At 35.3% G+C, this 27,831-nt stretch overlaps 2 protein-coding genes across 10 annotated transcripts in view; one reads left to right on the forward strand and one right to left on the reverse strand.

Moving 5' to 3' along the window:
- Window positions 1-27,831, forward strand: part of LOC133520442 (uncharacterized) — a 307,562-nt gene that overhangs the window by 242,118 nt on the left and 37,613 nt on the right. The window lies entirely within an intron of this gene.
- Window positions 1,783-23,123, reverse strand: LOC133520439 (uncharacterized). Of its 7 annotated transcripts, XM_061854845.1 has the most exons (11): window positions 9,584-10,577; window positions 9,050-9,176; window positions 8,936-8,971; window positions 4,976-5,032; window positions 4,697-4,762; window positions 4,293-4,346; window positions 3,515-3,562; window positions 3,363-3,428; window positions 3,106-3,279; window positions 2,845-2,893; window positions 1,783-2,550 (listed from the first exon to the last, which is right to left on the reverse strand). In XM_061854845.1, exons 2-11 carry the CDS (start codon window positions 9,136-9,138, stop codon window positions 2,203-2,205), a joined length of 987 nt encoding a protein of 328 aa, XP_061710829.1. In that variant the 5' UTR covers window positions 9,139-9,176; window positions 9,584-10,577; the 3' UTR covers window positions 1,783-2,202. The 7 variants fall into 7 exon arrangements, with proteins under 7 accessions (XP_061710829.1, XP_061710835.1, XP_061710833.1 ...); XM_061854851.1 differs by lacking the exons at window positions 8,936-8,971; window positions 9,050-9,176; window positions 9,584-10,577 and adding exons at window positions 17,631-17,734; window positions 18,157-18,549; XM_061854849.1 differs by lacking the exons at window positions 8,936-8,971; window positions 9,050-9,176; window positions 9,584-10,577 and adding an exon at window positions 22,143-23,123.

Below are 27,831 nucleotides of genomic sequence, written 5' to 3' on the forward strand. Positions count from 1 at the left end.
GACTAATTCTTTGATTTAATTTTAAATTACATATGAAACGAAAACTTTGTGGTAACCGATTTTTACTTTACCTAGGTACCGATCCGAGGATAACGAAAAGAAAAGGAATGAGTCACTTAAGACGATGGAGAGGAGTCTTTTCATACAAACGTAGTCCTCATCTTCCGCGCTGGATATTAACATTATTAGAAATAGCTATTTTTAAACAGTTTGTTGTGTATTAACCAAACCTATGCCCTAATGTTTGATTGTTTAGAATGTTTAGTTATAATAAAAGTTTCAGCATTAAAAAATGATTGTTTATCATTCAAAATCACCATTAAAAGTTGTCGAAACAAACTTTTATTCATAATCAAATACAGAGGTGATCCAGGTAAGGTAAGGTAAAAGTTGTATGAAATCTGTTTTTAACTCGTAATTTTTAGAAAAATAAAAAAAATCGAAAAAAGTCTAACATCCCCTATGTTAGCTATGGTTAATATACCTACATCAAAATATGTAAAAGCATTTTCGACGATGTCAATATCCAGAGAAGAAAATTACCTAAATTGAGATCGAAAAAGAGAAACCTAGACTAGACAGAGATCATCAAAATCATATCTCAGTTCCGAAAAAAAATTAAGACTACCTTAACACAAAGAAAGTGTACGAGTAAACACGAGTAAATAACATTTTTGATGACTTTATGCATTTATGATACTTTGCTCTATATCGTGTGTGAGTCAAGTAATGAAAAGTAGGGTGTGAAAAATCATTAGTTGCTCCTCATTAGTGTATCTTATCTCTAAATGCTGGTATTTTGTCAATGGGAACAAATTACCTCATTCCATAAGGTTCGATGGCTTGAAGACAAAAACACTACACTGATGTGTTGATAACGGGCTTTCGATTCAAACTTTCTTGCAGTAGAAAATATTCGACCTCCTATTTTTGGATGTTTGTTGCGAGTATAATAACTTTGCTTATTAACACGGCTGCTAGTTCATCCATCCATTACAAAAACTAACTTGAAACGTATTTCATATTCAATCAGCGACAGTTGTATTGTAACATAATACTTTCCGTATAAGCTGAATGCTGATCTGTTTTTAATAAAGCGTGGTCCTCAGCACCTTTTTTTTTTAACTGGCACCATCGTGAGGAAGGACTTTTCGGCGGGCATACCTGCAATGTATTCCCATCGCTTACTATGGACCCATCGTAGGTATAATTTATCCAGTATTAGTGTGATCTCCGAATATGCTTAATTAATACGAATCAAGAGATCTCGTTACACTGGTTCTGCCAAGAACTTGTCTGTGCTGACGCCAGCTCTGTAAGCCTGACAGCGTCCGCTGCGCCATTCCATTTGCCCCACTATATCTGCAAAGGTGGAACAAGGACGAAAGAAGGGAATTGTAAAGGCGGCTAGTTTGATATTGCAACTGCAACTCGATCTATTCTTTACAAACTAAGCATATGTGCATTCATATTTTCATCGTTTATTGTTGCGTTATTATTATGGTAATGATATAACTATAAAGTTGTGTATTTATTAGTTGTAGGTTTTCAATCTAGGTTCTAAAAGCTTCTAAGTTCCTCAATTCAAACTGCCTTTATCTTATTACAAATGCTAACTTTTTGCACTACATATATATACCGAGGAGTGTACCTTAGCTATTTGCCTGTTTATCTATTAGTAGGTAGTTCAAAGATTAATTACAACTTGTTTGTAATTCCAGTTAACTGATTATCTTATTGGACGACAGTAACATTGGGTAGGTGCAATAAAAAACATGTTACTAAATTTAAAATCATGTATTCTGTAAACCATTTTGGCAGTCAAGAATACAACGAACATTTTGAATGCACGCTATTTTCTTAAATAACTGAACAAAATCACTCTGACAATATTTACTTTACATGGCCGACACCTGATCATAGTGATCATTTAACACAAATGACAATGCAATTATTTTAGTGTCGATATCTTCTTTTCCTTAGAAAAAAGAAAAGTTCTTTAGCTACACAATACAAAAACTTAAAGATATAAAACAAAGAGTATCACAATGCACTTAAAATATAAATGGGGACACTTGAAGAAATGCAATAATAATATTAATCACTGATGAAAGTTAACCAGTCTAATAATATAATCAGTCTTTGAGCACTGTCAGTATTAATAAACTATGATATCACATGTATTTTTTTACACGTATCACATTAACTTTCATGTCCAATAAGCTGTTTTTCATTATCGATCATAGATTGAATATCAAGTTGCAGCAGTAGTGCTCTATTAGGAGGCAATGCTCGTAATTGTTCAGCTACACTGTTGGCAAATATCTGGTATTCATCCATGACTACGGTCATATTTTTTGGCTCTGTTATCCGGCCATAAGGACCAGGTACCTCTACTTGGGCCATTGGGTTTATGACTATTCCTTGAGCTGTAGCCTGAGGAACATCGATAGTGATGGGAACACGCCCAGCAAGTTCATCATGTTCAATGTCGATGGGTTCTTCTTTTATCAAAATTGTGTATTCATCTTCACCTTGTTGTAAAGGATCCTGTGAAAAATAAAATATAAGAATAATATCATTGACTAAAAACGTGTTTCAATCAATAGCAATTAGAAGTAATATTATTAAAAAGCTAGATCTTATAGAGAAGGTAATCTTAATGCGATTACAAAAGCTATAAATCTTGAGCTGGATTACAAGCAAACGAGCTTAGCAATGTAGGTATTTTATGAATTGTACTTTACAAAACATATACAAGCAAAAGCAACGTTTGTAAATACGAGTATATATACAAAGAATTATTAGTAAAATAATAACTATACTTAAAAAAAAAATACTTACGTCTTCAGGAGGCCGGTCCAAGAAGAGGTCTTGTTCTACTTTAATGTTTCTGTAACCGGTAAATTTATGTTAGTAAGAAAGAGAAGGAAATATATTGTATACAATTTATGCTTCCGGCATTATTAAGTTGTAAAGCTTCTGCGTTTTGAACACATTTAAAACCGGATCTATCGTGAATTTATTTTGTTACTTTTATTTACGACGTTTTGACGCAAGACCTGTATTTAAATATGTTTTAAAATTAACTTTATCGTCTCATACCTTATATCCTGTGATTGTGCTAGAAAAGTCGAGTAATTAATGGAAGGTTCGCCATATTCATTTGAAGCTATCTGATCTTTACGTGGTCTTCCCCTCTTTTTTTGTTTTGTTTCCCTAATTGGCTTAGTTGATTCTGGCTTCCGCGGTCTTCCCCGTTTTCTCGAAGGTGCGTTTCTAAACAATTTGAAAATATTTCATAAGAAGTCAATAAACGTTATAAATTAGATCTGATGAAACAGCTAATTAAACCAACTTACTTTTTAATTAGTAATTGGTTAGATGCCGGTTGTTCAGTCTCTTCGCATTGAGGTAAAAGATTGTATCTGTCAGAAAGAAAAATAATGTTAGTGATATTGACAAACTGTACACGCAGAGCAATAACACCAAACGAATGCTTGTAAAAACTTACTCTTGTATGACAATTTGGCAAAGCGCCACTAGGCTTTCTGGATTTTTTCTGCAACAAAAGAACTACATATTTAGTATATCTATTATCTATACTTATAATTAACATTTTGCAATATGTCGACGAGTATACTTATCTAGGCCAGATAGTCTCCTTCACAGATCGCCAGGACAAGGAGATTGATAGAAGGATCGAAAACGCCTGGCGGAGCTTTTGGTCTATGAAGGAACTCATGAAAGGTAAACTCCCAATTGCACTAAAGCGCAAGCTCGTCGACATGTGCATCTTACCCATCCTCACCTATGGTGCCCAAACCTGGTCATTAACTGAGGCGCAAAAATCACGGCTCAAGGTTTGTCAAAGAGCAATGGAGCGGAGTATCCTGGGTATCCGAAGATCAGACAGGGTGAGGAACACAGAGCTTCGCTCCAAAACCCGTGTCGTCGATGTTGGGATGAAGACCGCCAGGCTTAAGTGGGACTGGGCTGGACATGTCTGCCGGATGAATGATGACAGATGGGCTAAAATTGCCACTAGCTGGCATCCCCGGTGTAGTCGTGGCAGAGGCAGACCGAGAAAGAGATGGCGGGACGACTTGGATGCGTTTCAGCGGGACTGGCGGGACCTTGCTCAGCACAGGGAGGATTGGAAAGCTAGAGGGGAGGCCTTTGCCCAGCAGTGGGACACACAAATAGGCTATTAAAAAAAAAAAAAAAAAAAAATACTTATAATTTTAAAACCGTGGACTTGTTAATCATATTTGACCGCAACATATACATACCCTTTCTTTTCTTTCTTTGCTGGTGGTGGTTTTACTGATCTCTTTCTTAAAGGTCTGTAAGTAAAAACCCAGATTAAAAATAAAACAGGATAAAAATAGAGTAGAGTCAGAACAAGATAAGTTGGCAGCGATTTTGGCAGCAAAGACAGTGCAAGTATTATTTTAAACGTCAAACTTCTACGAAATTATGACGTTTACTTAACACGTGCACAGGCTGGGCTATCAAAATCGCTACCAATTTATCTTGGTCTGACTCTAGGTGGGGGTTTTCTGTAAACCACTTTTGGGTTATTTCGACTCAGAATCACGAGGACTAGTGATTGAAACAAAGAGAAAAGTAAAATGGTACAGTTTTAAGTGAAAATGCCCAGGTACATAAAACAAAATAATACTTTGCGACTTACTTTCCACCAACAACGGAAAATGTCTCAGGAGTTGTAAACTTCTTTTTCTCGGGTTGGAGTTTGTATCTGTAAGAAAAAGAATAAGATTAAAAAAAATACAAAGCCATTAAGTATATGTATTTGGATTTTATAATAAAGAATGAACTAGTTAAACAAACATAATTTCAAATAAAACTGGGTAAAGAGCGTTATTATTATTCAACGAGATGGTGTTTTGAAAAATATTAAACTGTAAACAAATAATAACTATGAAATAATTGTATAAAACGTATATCTTACTTAATGATTACTCTTTTACATAGGAATGCTAGGGTTTTAGGTCGAAATGCCGCCTTCCTGGAACAAAAAAACACAATTTAAAATATGTATTTTATAAACCTAATTTTTACGTTTGCCTAAAGTTTTAATTGTAATTCCAGTAGATTCTAAAGGTGCCAATGAAACAAACATCGCCTCCAGAGACGCCAGATTACAAGTTTAGTATCCATAGTCCAATCAAAAGTAATGTAATAAGTATTTATATTTAGTGAATATATAGGTACCTATGGAGCAAAATAAAAATCCCATGTTCTAATTTAAGCATCTTTATTTTTCAGGTAAGTAATCATCTCCAGACATCTAAATTAACTAGCCAGGACAGGTAACAGAGATAAGTGAACACACACACAACTTTACGTATGTACGCGCGTAACCGCCATCTAGTAAATATCAGGTAAGGAATAATAAAGAAAAAAACTGTGGATTATTAGTAAAAATGTTGATCTTCTTTTTACTTGTTTAGAGTCATCGAGATAATATTATTTTTACAACAAATATATGTTATTTTGTATCGTTATAACAAAAGTATAATGCAGATATAAAATTACGAGTATGATGAAAAATATGAAAGTAAGTACGTACGCTTTTATTTCCATGAGCCTTTGTCGTTGTAAACGTTTCAATTTTGGAAATTTCGGCATCTTGAATTCGCACAAGCAAATTAGTAGACCTTTCGCTCACTCAATTTTATTAGACAATAATTGTGCGCGCGAATTACACAGGTTCGCCGTCCAACAGCCAAGACGCGACTGCCCCTCGGCCCCTCGTCGCTCGCGCAAAACACCCATGAGCCGGGGAAGGGGGAAACCCACGAAGTTGAATAGTATCGAAATCTCAAAAACTATTTATATAATTATTTAATTGAAAAATCGGTAAATGTCATTGTAGTTTACATCATTATACACTGTTAGTTAAAGTTTCATGTCTAAGCGTTGGATACTAAGGAAGTTTATAAGGATTTTAGCTGGAGAAAAGGGTTCACGGGATAAAATCGAATGCCACGATATCTTTTTTTTAAATATCAGTACCTTTGATTCAATTAAAGAACCAAGCTAAAATACTCGTATTGCATACAGAACGTTATTGTTTAAATAACGTTCAAGCATGCTATACTTAGGGACGTAAAAACAGCGAATTCCCCTTGGTAGCCCATTACATAATTGCAACTAAATAAACATTCGGAGGAGTACTATACTCATATGAGATAAATAGTGTGTATGGGAAAATAATATTCTTTAATTTAACACATCTCTGACAGTTGTATCGGAGTAGTAACTCAATGACCTCATTGCGCCGGCGCCGACAGCTGTGACGGAAGTGCCGCACACATGCGTACTCGTGCTATGCTTGTGCGTATTATTCTTTACATGTTTTACTAGGCAATGGGGTACTTACCTACTACAAAGCGTCAGGAAGGCGTCATTCTGATACCTAGTTATGCGTCCGAATACAATCTTTTTTTTATAACATGTGTCTATTAATAATAATAGCTTTACCTGCCCAAACTGACCTATCCTACGCTCTATAAAGTTTATAAGTAGGCATTAAAGTAAGTAAAAAATAGCAACAACAACCTTTTTTACAAGCTTTTATTTAATTTGCCTTATTAGTTTGTATGTTAGTTGGTTAGTTAAGTCACGTTAAGTAGTTAGAGCCACTTGCACGATCCCACTAACCCGGAGTTTACCGGTTAAACCTGGAGGTACAATGGTTACCTGTACAATTTAACACTTTGCCAGTTAAACCCGGGTTAGTGGGATGGTGCAAGTGCCGCTTATAGTGTGTTAGTGTGGGTCAAATATTGAAAGCTAAATTGACTCATTTCCCGATTTCCGATTGAGTCAAAAATTTGCATAGGTACATACTTAATTATGTAAGTCGTGTGACAATGTAATATGTCTTATGTTACCATCGAGCTGATCTGACGATGGAGACAGGAAGAAGCCATAATAACTCTGTGATGAAACGCAATCTAATTGTGTTTGGGGTAAGAAAAGTACAGTCAGCGATAAAAGTACCAAAACGTTGGCTAAGAGCCAAATCCATTTTTGAAAACAGAGAACTTTGTACCTATTTTTATAGACATTAAATATAAAAAAAAAAAAAACAAAAATTGATATAACAGGGGTAAACTCTTAACGGACTAAAAATGAAATTTTGCCAAAAACTTATTTCGTCGTTTACTGGAGATGTTGCTTTGTTAGGTTAGTTTCCTTAGAAACATTTGGAGGAAGCATTATGTAACTTAGATACAAATATAATAATTTATGAACTTAAGGCGAAGGGTAGGGCAAGCTCTTTCCATACAAACTTTGTGCGCGTTTTTCCTCGTTTGTGTTTGCGCTACAGTTGTTATTTTTGCTAAATATGCTTATTTTTCTGTTAGATAGAGCTTGATGTAGTATTTTTTCTTAATTCTTTTTTATATACAAGCAAAAAATGAAATTTTATAAGTAGTTTATTGATTAACATGACTATACAATTTGTAGAATACACTATAAAACTTAAAAACTAAATCTAAAAATAAATAATACTAAACTTAAAATAAAATACTAAAAATGAAATTAAATGCTGTAGTGCCAAAGCTAACGAATAAAACTTGCACAAGGTTTGTATGGAGACTATGGAGAATGCCTTGCCCTACCCTGCGCCTTAAAGGCTAGCACTTGGATAGAACATAGTGAGGGAGAGTCGTTTCAAACGTCATATTTTCATATAAATTTGACATTCCTGATGACATTTCCCAACTTTGGCATTGAAAATGACAGAGTTAGCTTGGTCATAATCATAAGTACTTACTAAAATTATATGAAGTTACGCTTTGTAAGCAGCTTTTTTCTCTCAAATATAAAGGACTTTTCTAGGTTACGCCAGGCAGACTTAACTATTGATTTGCAGCAAGAGTTTTCAACAGGTGGGGTGAGTTGGGGAGCGTAGAGAGAAGGGCTGGCCCCAAACGAGATTACGTTTTGCGCCCTCGATGCGGTTCATTTAAATATTTATATTAATATAGTTTTCAATTTCCATAGCAAGCAACATTATTTTAAGTGTAATATGGGCAATCATTATTTCATTTTAATATGCATGGTAGAAGTAAATAGAGTGTATCTATGTGTTAAGGAAATATACATACGTATACCTACCCAAAGACGAGTAAAATAATAAGGACTGTTCAGGTTCACCTCTGCATTGGAATTACTGTGATAAATTCATACATAAGATCAAATCACGTCAAAAACATCAGAAGTTATAGTACATTGTGCAACGAGGGGGGTAAGTGAAATTTTGGATACAAGGGTGGTAATTCCCGACAGCCGAGTTTGCAACATTCTTATCCCCGGAGTTACACATAATGTTTTTCATCACACTTGCGAAGAAAAATCTAAGTTGTAAGCGAAATAATTCTTAAATAAGGTGACATATCAATCATTCGTCCGCCATTTTGTAATTTCTTGACAGGCATCGAAGGCCTATTCGGCATTCAGCCACAATTAAAAATTATGTAAAATATTTTAAACAGCTGTTAAATGAATCAAATCAAATAATTTGAAACATAAATAAAAGTATTAAATTATAAACGTCAGTATTTTAAAAGTAGAACTCATTTATGTTACTTGGTTTGTATGAATAAGTGACATAATAAAAAAGGACTCCCTGGGGAGTTAAAGCTTTTTTTTTCACAGTCCATAACTCCCGTGGGAACAATATAGGCATTTCATAATTTTTAAACTAAATCGGGACTTAATTGCTTACGTTTATTATTATTATTGTTTATTTATGAATGAAAATCGTGTTGGTTTAAATCAAAATAATATCGGCCTTTGTGAAATTGGTGAAATAAGATCTTTTTCGAACAAGTGTGATGAAAAATAATTAAATACATAGTTAAAATAGTAGGCATGTTAAAATAATAATAAATACCTATTCGGCTTTGGAGTCGTTAAATCCACATTACACCTGCAAGAAGTATCATGATTAATTCTTATAATATGTCACTGTCTAATATACATAACTAAAGAGTGCATAAATACTTACATTTCCATTTGCTTCTTCTTTTTTATTATGGCCGCCACAGATTTGCGTTTCACTTTTCCATAAGTTTGGTTCTTACGTTTTCTGCCCATAGTCAAATGCTCACGGTCTATTCTAAGAAAATACCTACCTAAAAATAAAAATAAATCGTTTATACAAATAAGTAACTAATCAATTTGCTAATATAAAGCTCTCTGACTAAGATCCTAGACCTTATCTAGATCGATAGTTCTTGTCAGGTCAAATCTATAAGCCTAAATACAGTGGACCTATGCTGAGTGGATTAGGAGTCCTGGCGACCAACTTCTAGACCCTAGACAGGGCAAATATAATGAGCCCGAAGAAGATGGAGTTACGTTGGGTGAATTAGGAGTTCTGATAACCAGTTCCTGACTCCATCATGACACCCTGGGCCTCATCGAGGTCAAAAATAAAAATATGTAATAACTTAAACCCCAATGAGAATTCTAGTTAAACAAGAAATCTATTACGTAAGCGAAATTCGGTTGTTAAATATGATGTAAAAAATGTACTTACTGGTTTAAATTATTGGCTCAGTATACAGACTACTCGGAACTATCTATATCGCGAACGAAACGCACGCCGGACGATCGAACGCAGAGTCCGTCCTCTAAGCGCGCTCGGCGAAGACTGAGCGCGCAGCGTGATTTATAAAATATATTGATGGCAACGGCTACAGCAGGAATAGTATTTTTCATAAACATAAAGTTATAGTTTGCTTTAATATTTTCTGGGGGCAAAATATAAGTAGAGTTTTCTGGAAAAATACATAATGTAATGTAACAATCTTTTCACCAAAAAAATGGGGTACTCGCAGAAGGTATTTTATATATTTTTTTAAATGAGATTTAGATTTTAAATCATTTCAGCCCCTCGTACAAGATATGGTGTATTGAATTGAAAAAAAATATGGCCCAAATGATACTTGTTTGCTGCAAAATTGAGAACCGAAACGACACGTCTCACTGCAAAATTTGAAAAAGGCTCCCAAGAAAACGAATTTTTTAGGCTTTAGAATGACGGTAAAAAATGTAACCTACCTAGGTTAAGAAATTAACTTTTAAGTACGTTATTATTTGTTGAATAAATATGATTTTTTACGCTGCAATCTTGAATGAAAAATGAAACATATTGTAAAATAAAGAGTCGTATCTCAGAAAATTAATTCTGTAATAGTGTAATTATGGGTGATTTCCGAATAACACTAAGAATATGTAATTTACGAAACTAATATTGCAAGTAGTAAAAAATACGATACGAGGTACGGACGACTATTTTATTCCTTTTGTTGCCGTGGTATGGATAGCACATTTATAATATCCTGCTTACTCAACCGGCATTGTACCGGCCTAAACCGGCAATGTTATATGAGAATATATTGCGGCCGTATGACTAAATCACCACAACGTGATGTTTTGGATTACGGACTAAATGGCAATATTTCCGCACATGTGGAATTAAAAAACATTTTTTTATTAAATCGATTTTTCTCAAACATGCATGGAGACTCATTCGATCTATTTCTAGTTAGCATTCAAATTTCTCTATACAAAATATATTTAATATTATAATATGTATATATAAGCGTACTTACAAGACAAGTATCATTTTCAGAGCCTTTTGTGCTGCATTTTTTCTTGATTTCTTTAGTCTCCCCATTTTCACTTATTGATATAACTTACTCGTATAACATTATCTGAACACAATACAATTTTCATAAATTCACACTGATATGATAACACTCGGAGGCCAAGATTCTTTTTGGATCGCTGAGCCAAAGCAGTTAGTTAGTTAGTTATGATAACACTACATTTACTTGAAACATTAAAACGTCTATGCGTTATTTAATCCGTGTAATCACGTCAGTGCCACAACCAAATCAACCCTCTGTAGTTATGGTCTTTAGCCACAATAAATCTGATATTATTGCACTTCGACCGAGCAGAAGACACAAGTGTAAAAGAGGCACGGAGCGAGGAGCGACACTCCTCGTCTCAAAGCTAGCACAGGACTGCTGGCCATGCGCACGAAATGTTGAATAATGTTCGATTACTTGAGAAATAATTAAACAATTAACATTAGCTACGTTATATTTGTAGTGCCTGTAAAAGCATTTTTTTCAGTTTAAAAATGATTTTTATCGAGAAAGCCGTTTAGTAGAAATACAAGCGACAAAACTGCAAGTCGTAATTTTATTTTTTACAGAGATACTATAAATCACAGGAAAAATCAAACGTTAAATAAGTTGTACATAAAATGAACATTCATGATGTATATTTTGTTAAATAGTTTTTATTGAATCATTAGGAAGAAATAAAGTTTACAGCCAAAAACAGCGCGTTAATTATGAACTGCAGATGGAGAGATTTATCCTCGCGAAATTCAGCGGTTTTCCCTTAGTCTAAACTTTTTGACAAAATCCTTTAAAAAATTACGTCTAATTAGACGGTGTGATAAATGATAATTGCTCACCTTTTCTTAACCATATTCTTACAGTGCTCACTTATGTTAGCTTTTATTTTCCTTTTACTCATTTTAATGGCTTTTTTCCCCATTTTATACACTGTTATTTATCTCACGCATAAACTTTTTACGGCAGTCGTGTGGGCACACAACAAACGTCTCACGCTGATGATGCCCGCGCCGCGGCGGATTGGAAGGGGGACTGATTTTATACGAAAACGCTCGCGCGCTAGCTTATTCTAAGGTCGTGTGCGGAAAAAAGCGTTTTACCGTTTAAAGTAATAAAACAATTATTAATCGAAAAATTACAACTACAGTATTGGAGTGCGTGTTTAGACTAATCTACATGGAAAATTTAGAAGCTAGAATCAGTCCCATTTGCCTATTTAATTAAAATATTTGTTTAAAAAGAGGCATATTTGATACGATATTTTCTGCTATAAAAGTTCACCAATCGTGTAACGGCAACTACATACAGAAATGAATTCGATGCCATGAATAGAATAACCAGTTTTCCCAAATAATTTTTTTTTTTATGAATTTTGTGATTGCTGAGATAAATTGAGATACTCTGCTGCCAAAATTTACGATGCGTCATCTTAAATGGCAACACCAAAGCTTGCCTTATACCAGTTACATTGTAGATCGTAACAGTTCGTTTCGATCGTTACAGTTGTAAAGAGAAGGTTCTAATTCTTGTGGCTCAAGTATGAGGTGTCCAACCACGTTCGACGTGTTTCCTCCCTGTCACACTTACGTACGAATTTACAAGTGAGACAGAGAGGTAACCGGTCGAACGTGGTTCGCCATCCGGCCCCAGCCGTTTGATGCGAGTCGTTCCTTACGAAGGAGCCAGTGGTCAAGATGGTCACGCGAACATGAATTGTTTATGGTCATGTGACTTTTAGCCAATATTTTAATATGGTTTGACATTTTCATTAGGTAGCCTTATATTCCTCGTAATGACTGCAAAAAGTTATTGTTTATGTTGACAAATTTACATTTTTCAAGGCTGTCAAATCCAGGAATTAGGTCATAAAATCAAGACATTTACATATAATTTTAAGTATGTGTAATGTTTTCTTCTGCAATGCAGTCTGCGCGCTCTGTAGTATTGCGTAGGTAAATGTTGTAGTCAATGTTGATGCTTGGATTTTTGAAATGTATCAATCAATGCTAGGAATATTTATAGCTATTAACCGACTGCACGCCAACTGTAACGTCGGCGCGCGGTTCCCATACAAGTTGCAGCCCTTCTGCCTTAAGAATAAGCCTCACAATCTATAGACACTCACTTGCTATATTTCAGTTACCCCCCTCGTTGCACAATGTACTACGAGTATTACTACTTATTTAAATCACGTGTAAATACAATCAAATATACGGCGAGAATTATTTTTTATAAATCTATGTACCTATATAATACTTACTGTTTATGACACCTTATATTCTTTATATGCTCTCGTAGTTCACGTAGCCGTGCCTTTTTGCGTTTAGTTTTTTTCATACTGTGATTACCCATTTTATGAAACGTCGGCTAAAGTAACACAGGTCCGACGCTGACTGTGGTCACGGGCGTACTGGCGACAGTGGCGACTGGGGTGAGAAGTGGGCACATTTGGTAGACAATGAATGAATGAATGAAATAATTAACATATCAATAAAAGGATAAACAAAAACTTTAATTTACTTAAAAGCTGTCGAATGAAGTAAGTTTCATATTAATTTTCGCTGTAGTACTTCTAAAATGATGAAAAAACACAATTGTTAGCAAATCTCTATCGAGAAAAAATTTGCCAGCGTGTTTCTATCAAGCAGAAAACGAATTCAAGGACTAGGTATACATACTTACTAGAAAATAATGAATGAAATCCTTGTACAAGTCTGTAATGACCAGAGCCCGTACATTTCATGCCGTTGACGGAAAAATGACGTTACGCTACATAGAGTATGATTCCAATTAGTATATTCGTAATAATTATTCATTTGTCAACCTCTTTAGTTAACTGAATAACAAATATAGATACTTTACAATCAGTACAGAAAAGTCTAACTGACTTTCATCTTATTGTCACTCAACTAAATAATAGATTATTAGTTATCAAATATTAGACATTTTTGATTTTTAACAATGTATTTTACGTAACAAGTATTTATTTTTGTACGCGTCAATAAGTATCTAAATCTGTAGTAAAATTACGTCATTTTTACGTCAATGGCATGAAATGTACGGGCCCTGGTAATGACGGTTACAAAATAGCGCATTATACTATACACCACACCTGCGACGGCAGCATGGTCCCATTTTTATCACTTGTCACTATGCCCGGCACTTTCGCACTTACATACTTGTTAGAACGTGACAGGCATGGTAATAAATGATAAAGAGCCGACCATGTTAGCCCTACAGACTTCGCTTTTTTTAGTTGAAAAATGATTTTATTCTAGATAGCCGTATAGCAGGAATACAAGCCGCAAAATGGCATGTCGTAAGTAAAAATTTTTTAAGGTTGCAATAGCGGCCATTGACTTGACCTTTATCCCGAAATCGTAATTTTCTAGCGATAAATAATCTATCTATACAAAACTGTCGCAAAAATGTCATCCCTTGTGTTTCATAGTACTGGGAGCAGAAATCGCAAACCTAAAATAATAGAGTTGTGATTTTATTAGTACTCTTTCATAGAACAGAAAAAGGAATTAAGGTAAGTATTTGAAAAATATTTATATATTTTATTGTTTAGCCATCGAACATAAAAAAGTAAAACGTAACCATACTCTATATGTTTAGGTATTCAAATAAAAGTAAACAAACAATTTTTACATTTCCGTGTAGGTATAGGCAGTTATAACATTTATTGGTTAACACTTTCGCGACTAGACAAAAAAGTGAGACATACTCCAAGGACCACTAGCACCCACTAGTTAGGTTCCGAAGTACCTACACCGATACAGACAGAGAAAAATAAGCTGGTAGTCTTCAATATATAAATAAGTATCACAACTAAAAGCGTATAACACCACCACGTACCACGAACAATTATCGAATGGTTCTAATTGCATTTTGGTTTACCTGTCGGGGGAGTTTTCAAAAACACCACGTCTAATGGGAAGATAAGACGTAAACAAGATAGCGCAGATAAAGTAACTACTTGTTTTTGTCAAAGAAGTTTCAAGTTTATTACTTGTGCATGAACATACTAATTACAATAACTTGTCAATGCTACATTGTACGTTTGTACTAAGTAGTAAAAGATAATCCCTGTAGATGCAGTGCCGGCCCGCTTTCTAAATGCATATATTGTTATTCATATTTTTGTGTCTAGTTCAAAATGTTATTTTCCATTATCTGGTTATTGGCTCCACGTTGTCTTTGAAATAACATTAGGTAGGTTTAGATAAAAAGGTTTAAATTGCCTTGACGCCAGACGATACTGGAAAAGTAAAATAAATATAATAAATAATATAATTAAAAGACAAGACCGAGTGTGCCCCACCCCTGACTCTCGACACTCATAAAATGTAAGGCTGTGGTATCGCCGGCCGCGGATAGCTGAGTAGTTAGCGGGTACTGCCGGCGGTGTTAGTGCTCAGTTGATGTTTTTATTATTAAAAATTACTTCATCTCCATGTAGAAATAAACAAACAGACTTAAACGTATTTAAGATTTATTTTTGAATGTAAAAATGACATATTATCATTAAATTAACACTTGCAATGACACCCGTACGCACCTAATGAGCTCTTGGCTCCATCCTACCCTGTATTATGATACACAAGCGATGAATTTTTTGCGACAGTTTTGTATAGATAGATGATTTATCGCTAGAAAATTACGATTTCGGGTTAGGGGTCAAGTCAATGACCGCTATTGCAACCTTAAAAAAATTTTACTTTAGTTTACGGAGAAACTATAAAGTCACAGGAAAAATCTAACTTTAAGGGTGATGTGCATAAAATGAAGATTCATATATATTTTTTCATTATTGACTCATTTAGGAGAAATAAACTCTAGAAAGTAATGGTTTACGGTCTAAAACAGCGGAGAGCGTTATCCTCTCAAAACTCAGCGTTTGCGCAGTCTATTGAAATATGTCTGTGGTAGGTATACATATTAATATACATAAAAATACTTACATTTATGGTAAGTAAAACAATGATATTCTAATCACTAATGTCTATATTTTCGAAATTTGAGAAACAGTAGATAGTAATATAAATTATCTTCTTTCGAAAGCATGGGTTCTGATGGGTCAGCCTTGACCTTGACCCTGCGATATTGATACAACGCTCATGTCACTGTTAAACGGCTGGAGTCAAAGGAATTTGAACCTTCCTCACAGGACTTACATTACACTTTGAAATGGCAGCGACAAAGGTAGCGGGCAATGGATTGCCTGCCACTGCCCCTTTTTAAAAATACATAAATAAAATAACTTTATTTAGCTACCTACATGATAGCTCAGAATTGCTTACATTACAAGTAATAAATAATACAAGATGATCTTATATAAAAAAAAAAAACAATAAAATATTAATATAAAATGTAACTGCTGTATATAAGGTTCCAATTTCTTTGACTTTAGTGGGACACGTCTGAACGGATCTGGATCCAGCCTTTTGATATGAGTCGCACTTTATAAAGAATCATTGAGACGGTTTAAGTACAATGATTTCAGTCAAACGACTAAACAAACCCATAGATGGTAGGATCGTATAGATCGATGTGCTAAACGCGTGGGCCCGTGAGGGATAGAACATACGCAATGCGACAAAATTAATAACACGTTTTAACACTCCTGACGACATACCAAAAACAAACTACGTAATTTGGTCGGGTTATTTGTTGCCCACCATAAAGTATGGATTTATGGAAACCATACTAAAATTTACGGTGTGGAATAAATAAAATAAACTGTGACAAGGACAAACAATAATAACGCTTTGTCTGCTACTCCTAATGAAAGATACATAAGACTATCCCGTTCTGTCAGTTCCCCCCACCACTCATACCAAATCCCGCAATGTAACAAAAATCGCACGCTAGTTCATGAACCGTCTAAATGAAGCTTAAACGAGCCAGTCGTTGAGGTGGTCACGCGATTGGAACATCAATAACTTATGGTCATGTGACTTATATTGGAGCCAGCATACAATTTATGTTGTTTGCCATTTTCATTAGCCTTAAATTCCTCGTAATAATGACTCTGACTGCAAAAAGTTATTAGGTAAAATTAGCACAAAAACACTAAAGAGCCCGGTATCGATTTTAAAACTCGCATAGATACGACTTTTACACAGTAACCGAACGCCGGCCCCTACCCGAAGTGGGCACGAAACAACGTGACCGCCATAAACAGTATTGATACTTTCGCTACTTATGCATAACTTTAGAACTTTAGGTGGGTTAAAATAAGTTTCGATAAATTTTGTATGTAATCGTTGTTGTATATGCTTGATGAATTCATATCTGATGATAAATATATAATATACTTACAGTGTGGAAAAATGTATTCACCCTGTATGATTTTTTTCCATCGAATTATTAATAATATTCAGTTTTCAGATTCTTCCCTCTATACATACGAGTATACACCTAATAGTCTACCATGATACCAAATTTCAAGTTTCTGGGTCACATGGAAGTGGGTTAGGTTTTTGATTGAAGTCAGTCAGTCACAAAAATGCCGATTTTTAAACGTTAGGTAATTTATCAATAACCATTAGAGCTACGTTCATGAAATTTTGTATCCCAGATAATCTAAGGGGCTTAAGCTTAATGTGCCATTTTATGTGTGTAAGTTAAATAGGTTTCAAGTTGTGAAGGGGTCAAAATTAGCTCGAAATGTTTCATGTAATAATACACACGGTTGCTGCGTCGCCAATTCCTTTTTCTTTGAACTTGGCTGGACACGCTTCCGCGTGTCTAGATTTCATTGATATCTTTTAAGGTTGTTATTGCAAACAGATCAGTAAAATGCTCAAAATTGTTGAAAAGTTACTCCAACACCTTATTGGTATTTAAGACAGGACAAATACAACTGAAAAAATTACGGAGAAGCACAATTTATATTTAAGTTCTGTATATATTAATAGATACCTGAAAGTTTCTCTTGCTTTCTGTAAAGCAGAATAGTTCCGTCGCTTTCGTTTTTGAGACATTGGTATAGTTTGTTTTTCCCCATTTCTCGTTACAAGGTTAAACTGCAATCAAAATTTATAAAATGCTATTAGAAATAAGATAACTATACGATCATACACGATATATCCATCATATAAGAGATTAGACAGAAAGCCTAAATATTAATTGGTTTCTGGTACTGGTTGAATTTTAACCACCTGTTGGATTCATCATCAATATCATCATACCCTGAACACCATCTCTTGTTAGCCAAATAAAACGAGCCCAAACACAAAGTGGTTTCACGGCCTGGTTGACGAGTACTCTTGGCCACCTTTCGGCTTCATCATCAGACCCTGAGTACCATTTCGTGTCAAGTTCTTGTTGATACGATTCAAACGAGCCTAAAACTAAGTAGTTTCGTAAGACGGTTGGTGAGGACCCTCTACAAATTGAGACAAATCATATCTATCTATCATGCCAATTTTAGGAGTATAATACTTACAAATCAGATTAGAGAAGCAAACGGAGCCGAGCGGCATAGCTCCTACCTCTACAAGCGCTCCCGCGGTACTAAAGGACGCGAGCGTGCGGCACCGGTAAATATGATGAGAAGGGGCGGTTGTTAAAAATTCATCAAAAAATTATAGTGATCATTTATAAGCAAATTTTGTAAACTGTATAAGTATCAAAATAAGGTTGAAATTAAGTAAATTTTCAGAGAAATTGCCACTTGTCTTAAAGTAATTTCTTAAGAAAATTGATTTCGTCTAACTTTCATTTACACTACTTCAAATTTATAATAACAAAAATGTAGTTTATTAACGTTGAAGTACAGGATACATGTAATGCAAAATTACCATTTTTATCAGTCCAAACTTTACGAAATTTACAAATAAGAGCTTTAAGATCAGTGCTTCACGCACGTTTCCCTAAACGTCCATCAGAAAAAAAAACATTACTAATTAAGTAAGTCTGTCTTCTAAAAATGGATTGATTAAAATGGAAGATAACAAGACGTGCTAATATAAACCAGTACTTGTTATTTCTAACAGTTAATAAAAGGTGTACAATTTCGTCGACTAAATCTATCAATTTCACATTTTTGGGACTACAATCGATATCGGCCTCTTAAAATTGGTAAGTTTGCAACTTATCAAGGCTCTATATTAAAATTGACAGAAAGTCATATTATCAAGAAATTTATTTACATATACAAACAAGGTCTAACAAAAATATATTCGGTATCGTTTTCTGATTAGGAAAGAGTAAAAGATTTTTTTTGACCCGTTATAAAAAGACACTATGGGACAGGTGCACATCGTCCAAGTCGGCTAACCCTCCATGCATGGAACAAAAATTGTTCACGTCAAAAAAAAAAATCTTCCCCTTTTTCCTAATCAAAACACGATACCTTAAACGGATCGCCACTATTTTTGTTACACCTTATATATTAAGTATAATATAATGTTTCCCGCTGTAATGCAGTATTTTTGATATTTACCAACTGCAGTAACACAATCAATGCTAGGAATATTCCTAGCTAGCCTGATAAATCTAAATTGATTTAAAGTCTAGTACAGCAGCTTTCTCGAACACTTCGAGCTTTAGATATTATTCAGTGAAAGTGATTCGTTACCCAACTCTTGCGGAACCAATGAGACATAAACATTATCACGATTTCGAAGGTGTGTCACAAGCAAGATAAATAACACGAGGGGTTATTCCGGTTACTATTAATCTGATATCCGTTTTACATTTTTTCTATCTGATGTCTGGAGCACTATGCATTTTGTGTACCAATATAGAATATAAACTGAAATAGATGTCTTAAAACGTCAATTTGGGCCTGAGGACCTACCGCAAGAACCGAAATTCACAAATTGCGGGGTCTTTCTCTTTTACTCCAATTAAAACGCAATTAAAGAGTGACAAAGAAAGATGCCCGCAATTTGCGAACTTCGATATTCGCGGTTATAGCCCTGTTTACACATCATCGTAAAAAATGCGTAAAAAGTAAGTTCAGATATAGAGCGAACAGAGTAGTATCCTGGGATAAGTTTAGTGCGACGGTAACTATAATATGTATTGTTTATTTAGTATCTGTGTTGTGTGATTCACGTTCTAATTCTAACCCTTCTCCTGGATTGAACTCACTCTGTTACTCATTAAGTTAAACCGGCGTCAGACATAATACTCATCCGAGACGCCTGAATCATTTCCTCAGATTTCCGTTATGTATACAACACACTGGCAGACTGCTTAAGGTAGCTGCACACTATGATGAAACCAGTTCATAACCTGCCTTTTTCCCTCACAAAGGCATGTCGCCGTTGTAGCCAATATTTTTCTTCGAATTCTAATTCTTAGCGATTCCAGTGAGTCAAGCAATTTAGTAACTATAGTTTGGTCAGGTCAGGGACTGTTTCATTTCATCAAACATAGAGATAATCACATACCGTCTTTGTCTAACGCACTAGCACAGCAAAGCAAAGACAAAGGGATGATTATAGTTTTTGATGTTCTTACTTACTGACAAATTGTGTTTGCCTGACTATATGAATTGCCTGAAAGTAGGTCAAAAGTGTGCGAAGCTAGTTTATTTTTATTTTAAGGCGCTCAATTATTTGGTCCTTTGACAGTCGTCGATCTATAGGCACGTACTCTATAGGTTATCTTTACCGACGTTATGAAACAGAGCTCTCCAAAGCGAAAACTGGTACAAATTCGTGCTTACTTTCGCCTCAGTGTGATGTACACTTAAAAGATTGCAACACGTTTCCAGCAAAAGAGATCGAAATATCGACGCGACGGTCTGACACCGATTACTCATATGTGAGTTAATGTAAACCACTTCCACTTTCCCTATAACAATGGTAGAAAGTGACTTTTGTCGCATAAATTATCACTTGGAAATCGCGTATAATGTATCTACAATCTATCGTACTAATTAATTATAATTTGACAAGAATAGAATATAACCTTTATGATCTTATATATGATTAGGTAGTAAGTTTATTACATTTTTTATTATATAGGAGGTAAACTAGCAAACGAATCGCCCAATGGTAATCAATTACCGTCGCCCATGGACACCTGCAACACCAGAGGGGTTTCAAGTGCGTTTGCCATTTAGGATTGGAGTAGGTACGCTCTTTTTTGGGGATTGTAGGTACCGGTACCTCCGTACAATTGCATTGCGATTATTTTGTGGGGTGGGGCTAGATCGGGAGTTTGATACTGGTAAACATACGATTTATACCATAGTTTTAGTAAGTATTCTTATACTGATATACTTTAAGAAATGGTCCTACGTTGTGTTGTATACCTACTACGTGACAGCATTTACGCAAAAAACAACGTAAACCATAGCAATAAACAATCTGTATTGACACATCATCATATTCATCATTCACGTTGAATGATACGGGTTGTCAGGAAAAAGATAAATCATGGCATGAACGTCAGACATTATGTGAGGATAACATCACAGCGATCATGTAACACGTGCGCTTACGCAGATTTAACACAATATTTTGAGATTAAATATTTGAGCGAAGTGTCACACTAGTAAGTGGATGAAATAATCATCTTTTATTAACCTCATGATCCATATTTGTACGTGGAAACCGCTCTATTGACATCCGTATCTTCTGATAGTTATAATACCCAATGAATAAAAACAAAAAAACAGCTCGTTCGTGGTGCGCGTGCCGCGGCCGCTGCTGGAGACCATCACGAGGGCGGACTTCTCGCCGAAGGGTGTGATATTTCGTTTCCGTGGGAATCTGCCGAATCCTACAACAGATGGCGCAGCAAGACTGTTTAGTCGCTAAAGAGATTTTTAGTTTTTAAGATTATAATATTGTATCTACATTTATTTATTAACGTGTGTATAACTTTTTAGTTTTATAAGTTTGACGTTTATGCATAAACTCCAGCATAAACGTCAAACTTATAAAACTAAAAAGTTATAAAACTAGGACGTTCATGGTATTGCCAAATATGTTTGACTGTCAGACATTCCCGTTCCGCGAACGGTCACTGCCGCTGACCGTTTCTACTAAGTGCCCAAAACGACCCACTTTTGACCAGGCGATATACGATCTTAAGACTGCACCCGACGCTAACGACCTCGCGCGTGTGGGCGGAGCTTATACCCCTCACCGCACCCGCTGCAAAAGATGGAGCTCGCAGCGCCCTGCGGTAGCTCTGCGTTCGAAACAGATACGCCGTGGAGTAATAAGATTAAAAAAGTGTTATCATTACCAATATTCAACTAGTAGGTACTTTTCTATGGATTTATAGTAAAGTAACCACTGAAAGTTTTTTTTTTATAATTATTTATTGTCTTCGCAAGACCTACAGCAAATGACTTATAAATAGGAGTACTTTATATATCTAAGTAAATATTTTTAAACCTGCGTACCATAGAAAGTACTGCCTACTTAAATCATAAGTAACCATGAATATAGATAAACACTTACTTACTTGTTTATATTTTGTCCTTTTTTTTTGTAATATTCCTTAAGATTACGTTTTTTTCTTCTCTGGGTACTACCCATCTTGAATACACTATTTTTTTATGTCCATATGTAAATAAATCGTTAAAACATAACAAATAAAAACAATAATAATTAAAAATGTACAAACTATCTAATCCACTGACAAAAAAGGGTATGTCTGTTCTACAAACTACTATTCAAACAAAATACGCAGTTTAATTTAGAAAAATAATTTCGCTTGCTCGCACGCGCCACGCAGCACAGGTCCGTCTAGCAACACGACTTGCCCCGCACTGACTATACGGACGAGAGCGGGGTAATGGTAGGAACCTAGGCGGCATTTAGGCTTATTTTTTTAGGAATTCAGGGATATTTTTATGAATTTGCAAAAAGCAAGAAAACCAAATCATATTGTAGTCGTTTGTGACAAAGATTGTAAAGTGTCATATATTTTCGATAAATGTTGCAGTGGTAGGAAGGATACAACTGAAAGAAATAGGGGTGATTTTTTTTTACACTTATTTAAATTAGAATTGATTTCTATAAAAACCATATCATTTTTCATATCTAAATATCACACTTTTAGAACTTTTACAACTGAGTAGGTACAGTTTTACGGTATTTTGCGGGAGGAGGAAGCTTAACGGAACACGAATGTAATTACTTCACGGAATAGCGGTGGGTGGCCTGGTTTATTAAACGTAGCCGCCAGGGCAGTTTTGTACCAAAATTTTTGTTTGGGTTTCGATTTATGATACTTTTATTTGGCCATAGAATTAAAAATTACAATGATATTCTTTGTGAGTGGAACTCGATATTGTAGAGTCACGATAAAGGTAAAGTTCATACAAACTACGTGCACTTTTATTTTTCTTGTGTCCTTTCAATTGTTGTATATGATAGCTTGGTAGTGCTTGCAACTTTAGGATATTTGTTATAGGTTATAGTGTAAAACATGCGGAATAGGAAAATTTTTTTTTTAAGTATTGGGAGCGTGCACGACTGTTACGCAACCTAGTGTCCGCAAGTCTAGGGGAAAACGTCAATTCACTACATCTTATAAAACTACTCCAAAACTAAAAACTACTGAACGGATTTTCATACGACTTTCATCTATCAATAGAGTGATTCTTGAGGAAGGTTTAAGTATATAACTTGTTAAGGTTTTGTGTAAATTGTTTGAAATATAACGATGTTGTCGGAAAAAATCACGCTGGCTAGGAGCTTTAAACGAAAACGCTGCCTAATCCGTTTGAGCTATGTATGGTGGGGTTGTTTCTCATTCATAGGTCTACAAAAAAGTCCGCGATGTTAAATGTCTATCTTTTAAGGATAACTTACTATATCCATTCTTAACTTCTAGAAAAAGATCACGTAATACGTGGCATTTGCAAAGCTACATGGATACATTATTAACAATTATCAAAATAAATACGTTAGTTATATTAAGCATTTCATACAGATTACAATGGTCCCTTACACCATACAATTTAAATGAATATTTCAGGAGTAATCGTAAGTCAAAGTTTCATTTCGAGCCATATAATTGTACGAAATGTTAGACGCTATCCGCAGTTAGTTCAAATTTTTACCACCTTATGCGCTGGGATCGCTTTACTTACCCCCACCATGCACTTCGCACGGTCCCAATACCTTAACGTGACGAAGGATTAAATATGTTTAACTGGAAACTACTGTGATGTGGACATTACCTATATGGATTCACAAAGTTATCAACTTAGGATATTGAACATTAAAATGTACTAACAGACGTCGGTTGAAAACAAAGAATACGTCGTAAACGATAGACGTGACCACAGCGACATTTCAGCTTTACTACCAAACGTGTCAGTTGAGCGTCACGTGTGTTTACGATTTCGTCCGGGCACTTTGATTGGCTGCGATAATATGTGTGAAGCAATTTGTACTCAATCGTTTTAATACGGCAGAACGGGTACCTTCGATTTGTTATAGATTTTTTATACCCACGACGCCTGATGCCCGCTTGATGGTAATGGTGTCTGGCAGCTGTTCTCGCATTTCAATTAATTGATAATAAAAACATTTTTTCTGAAAAACATACCTTTGACAAATAGCCATATTTTTCCTTTTCAACTGTTTGAGTTGTCGTTTATGTAGCCGTTTTATAAAGTTCTTTTTACTAACCATACTGGCAAACGTGTAACTTCTATTTAAGTGGGAATACGCTTTTGTTGACAAATTTAAATCCACTTCACACACAAATACAGTCTTCTCATCTCAGTGGAGCGATCGCAACTAACCTCCCCAACCCCAAACGCAACGCCCGCAACTAAGAGGGGGTGTAAATCCAGAAAAATAATTAAACGGAAATTAGACGGTAACAGAAAATATGGCGCGCCGCGCGAAATTGCGACGGGTACAAAAGTAAGGATTCCCCCTCAGATAATCTTTTTTCTCTGTGTAAGCCATGAGATAAGTGCGGGCTGAAAAAGAGCGCTTTGCAGTCACCAGGAGGCATATTTGATTGTAATAACAAGTCATGAATTTCATCTTTATTTGTAAGTGATATAATCGTGACTGTCAAAAGTGGCATTTCTTCAAGTCTGACGACAAAATGCAGAAATTGCTTGGTCCAACTCTGTGTAACTAAACAAGAAATACTATTTATTTATAATACGACACGAAGTTTTAAAAAGTGCTGAATGTTTAATTCTTACACATAATCGAGCAGGTTGCTTATGCTTGATCATTGATTTGTTGTAAAGCAAGTGCATATCGATGTATGCACGTAGGTAAGTACCTCGCGCACTGACAATTCTTAAACTTTAGTGCAAAGATATAAAGACATATTGACCGTTAGCTTAGAGTGGTGTGGTATATACAGTGAAATCTCGATATCTCGAATCTCGACAAGACAAAATCCTTATTAACACGAAATAAAATGCTATTCCCTTCAAAGCCCAAAACCTTTAGAACTCGAAGTAGCCTTATTAATCATTAAGACGAAACAAAACGATTGCTTCCCTTCACGGTTATCCAGTGCAAAACAGTTTTAGTCTCCAAAACTTGAAAATTGAAATTTCATATGTATAGCTCAAAAAACAGACGTATTCTTTTATCATCTTTATGTCTCAAAATTATTCAATTTCCGTAACTCGAAAAAAAAAACCGTAATTTACGCGTACCGAGGGGCACGAGGGGTGTCCCCGTCAAGACAAGCCAGTCTTTAATTAACTCTTTACCTATTTCGATTTTTTATACTCTCCGAAAGACGAAAACCTACTTAAGGATCAACGGAAATAAAGTAGATTTACTTACGTATGCAAATTAATTCCTGACGGGTCACCTAACAATCCTTGGGCCAGACATTTTCTTTTTCTGTTGAATAAAAAGTCATGATAAGACTACTTAAAAATTACGCGGGAAAACATACGTATAATAAATACACATTTAGGTACTTACTTTATGACATCATTCATTTTTTTCCATTTTTTTGAATATGTGCGCTTTTTAGCACGCCGCTTATTCATATGCTTGTTCCCCATTAAAATTATTTAAACGCCTTATTTAGGTCGATAAACAACTATTTAAACACTATACTTATTTACAGTTTTTTTTACGAACTAATATTAATCTAGGTATATCCTATAATATCGTGCGATAGTTTCCTTGGAGAGACAAGCGGCACAGATCCGTCTCGCAGCACGCCTCAGCGGACACTAACTGTTTATGTATTTGTTTACCTGAGTGAACGGAAAGCATTATCGCGGTATGCGAGGGGCAATGCCGTTTATGCAGAAAATCAGAAAACTGATTGTAATGAAAAAATAAAATGCACGTAAAATATGAATCGTCTATACTTTGTGTATGAAAGTAATGTATTTGTGTTAGGAATTATAGACATCTCGGTTGCATGAATAAGTACTTAGGACTGCTTAAAGAAGATTTTAGACATGAGTTCCCATTTTTTTATTGAAGCGATTTCATCAAATCGTTTATTAGGGACGTCTTTACGAATAAAAATATAATGAACAATAACGTATATTTTTCTTACTTTCCGAAATCAAGTTGTTTTTGTTTAAAAATTGCTGAAGTAAACCCAATTTAGGTGAGGTCAGCATCTTAACACGAACTTATTGGATTCGTGATATCGTGGTTTCACTGTAATATTTAATGGAATCATTGCTAACTTGCATTTATTCCGCTAACAAGGTTACACGTGGAATGCCATTTTGCAGCACACGCCAGTTTAGTTGCCATACGGAATAATACCGGCTTGAGATGATTTCATATTACATCATAAAATATGCTGCCATAGGTGTATTCTTGATGGGTGGGCTTGCTGACTAAGAATAAACTAAGTTCTTGCATAAATAAATAAAAATATTTGGAGACACATCTTTTACAGATCTAGCAAGCCCCAAACCAAGCAAAGCTTGTACTTTAGGTACAAGGCGACGATGTACAGACAGCTGCAGAATTGCATGAATAGTCTTAGGACGACTTTTGCATAACAACGTCTGTAGCAACAACGATGTAGTGTATAAATAGGAAACTAGATGGCGTTGTTGACAAAATCTGTTACCATTGGTGAATAATTTGCTTTATATAGTTTGTCAAAGGGCTATCTCATTTCAAACATAGACAGAGGGAGTCATACTATCTTTGTCTTACACTAGTACTAGCATCCAAAAGAAAAGGATGAGTATAGTTTTTTTTGTTCTTATTTACTGACAAATTGGTTTGACCAACTATAAATACATACTTAATAGGAATAAATAATCGTGATAAACACAAATAAATACCCTTACCGGAATTCGAACCCGGGACGTCCTATTTTTTTGTTTCATAGTGTCACATAGTAAAAATACAGTTGGAGTAAATATTCAAATTGGAGGTTACTTTGGGAATTACTTTTATCGAGCGAAGTGTCATGAATCGTGTGTCGAAAGCTGTGTTATTAAAGAAAATACAATCAAGAATTATATTTTTTTTCCCACGTCTACAAATATCAACGTTTCTTAGAAAACTAGGATAATTGTTGGGGTATTGTTGCATAGGTTTCTCATCGACCGAAGTCGGGGTGCATCTAACTCGTTACAAGAAATTTAGCTTTATTAACAGTAATTACAGTCTATATTTAAATGGCAGCGCCATCATCCACGAGCACGTGGCGCGTTGCGGAGCTGCCACTTAAATTTAAAATGAATAGCTATAATAACAAGGTTCAAACTCCTTTGACTACCGTTAAACGCGCATCAAGCACCTGAGGGCCTACCGCGAACACCGAAGTTCGCAAATTGTGGGCATCGTCCTCCTTTACTCCAATTAAGGCGAAATTAGAGTAACAGAGATAGACATTAACAGCAATTAGCGTACTTCGGTTTTCGCGGTAGGCCCTCTGACTCAAAGCCGCTCGATGCGAATCGTAGACCAGGTATCATCTATTTTTTTTTTTCGCTATCCCGAGGATCGAGCCGAGCGTAATAAAACCGCTCAAGTGCAATGACCGCGCGTGGAGCAAGACACCTGACGAGGGGTCATCAGCCGCCATGACACTAGATGACTAGACTAGACTAGTCATCTAGGGTCAAAATAGTATTCATATTCATTATAATATGCATAACGCCAATTTACATCCAAATAGTAAGTAAAGTACATACATATTTAAGTCATCTGGGTATATGTTAGTG

This window comes from Cydia pomonella, chromosome 8, assembly GCF_033807575.1.
Source record: "Cydia pomonella isolate Wapato2018A chromosome 8, ilCydPomo1, whole genome shotgun sequence".
NCBI classification, from domain to species: domain Eukaryota; kingdom Metazoa; phylum Arthropoda; class Insecta; order Lepidoptera; family Tortricidae; genus Cydia; species Cydia pomonella.

Bases quoted from the DNA above. Each gene is read 5' to 3' on its own strand.
- LOC133520439 (XM_061854845.1), bottom strand. From the start codon at position 9,138: ATGGGCAGAAAACGTAAGAACCAAACTTATGGAAAAGTGAAACGCAAA. The intron at 4,763-4,975 runs GTAAGATATACG...TTTTTCTTACAG, and splicing joins TGTAAAAGAGTAATCATTAA to ATACAAACTCCAACCCGAGA. The intron at 2,894-3,105 runs GTATGAGACGAT...TACCGGTTACAG, and splicing joins GCACAATCACAGGATATAAG to AAACATTAAAGTAGAACAAG.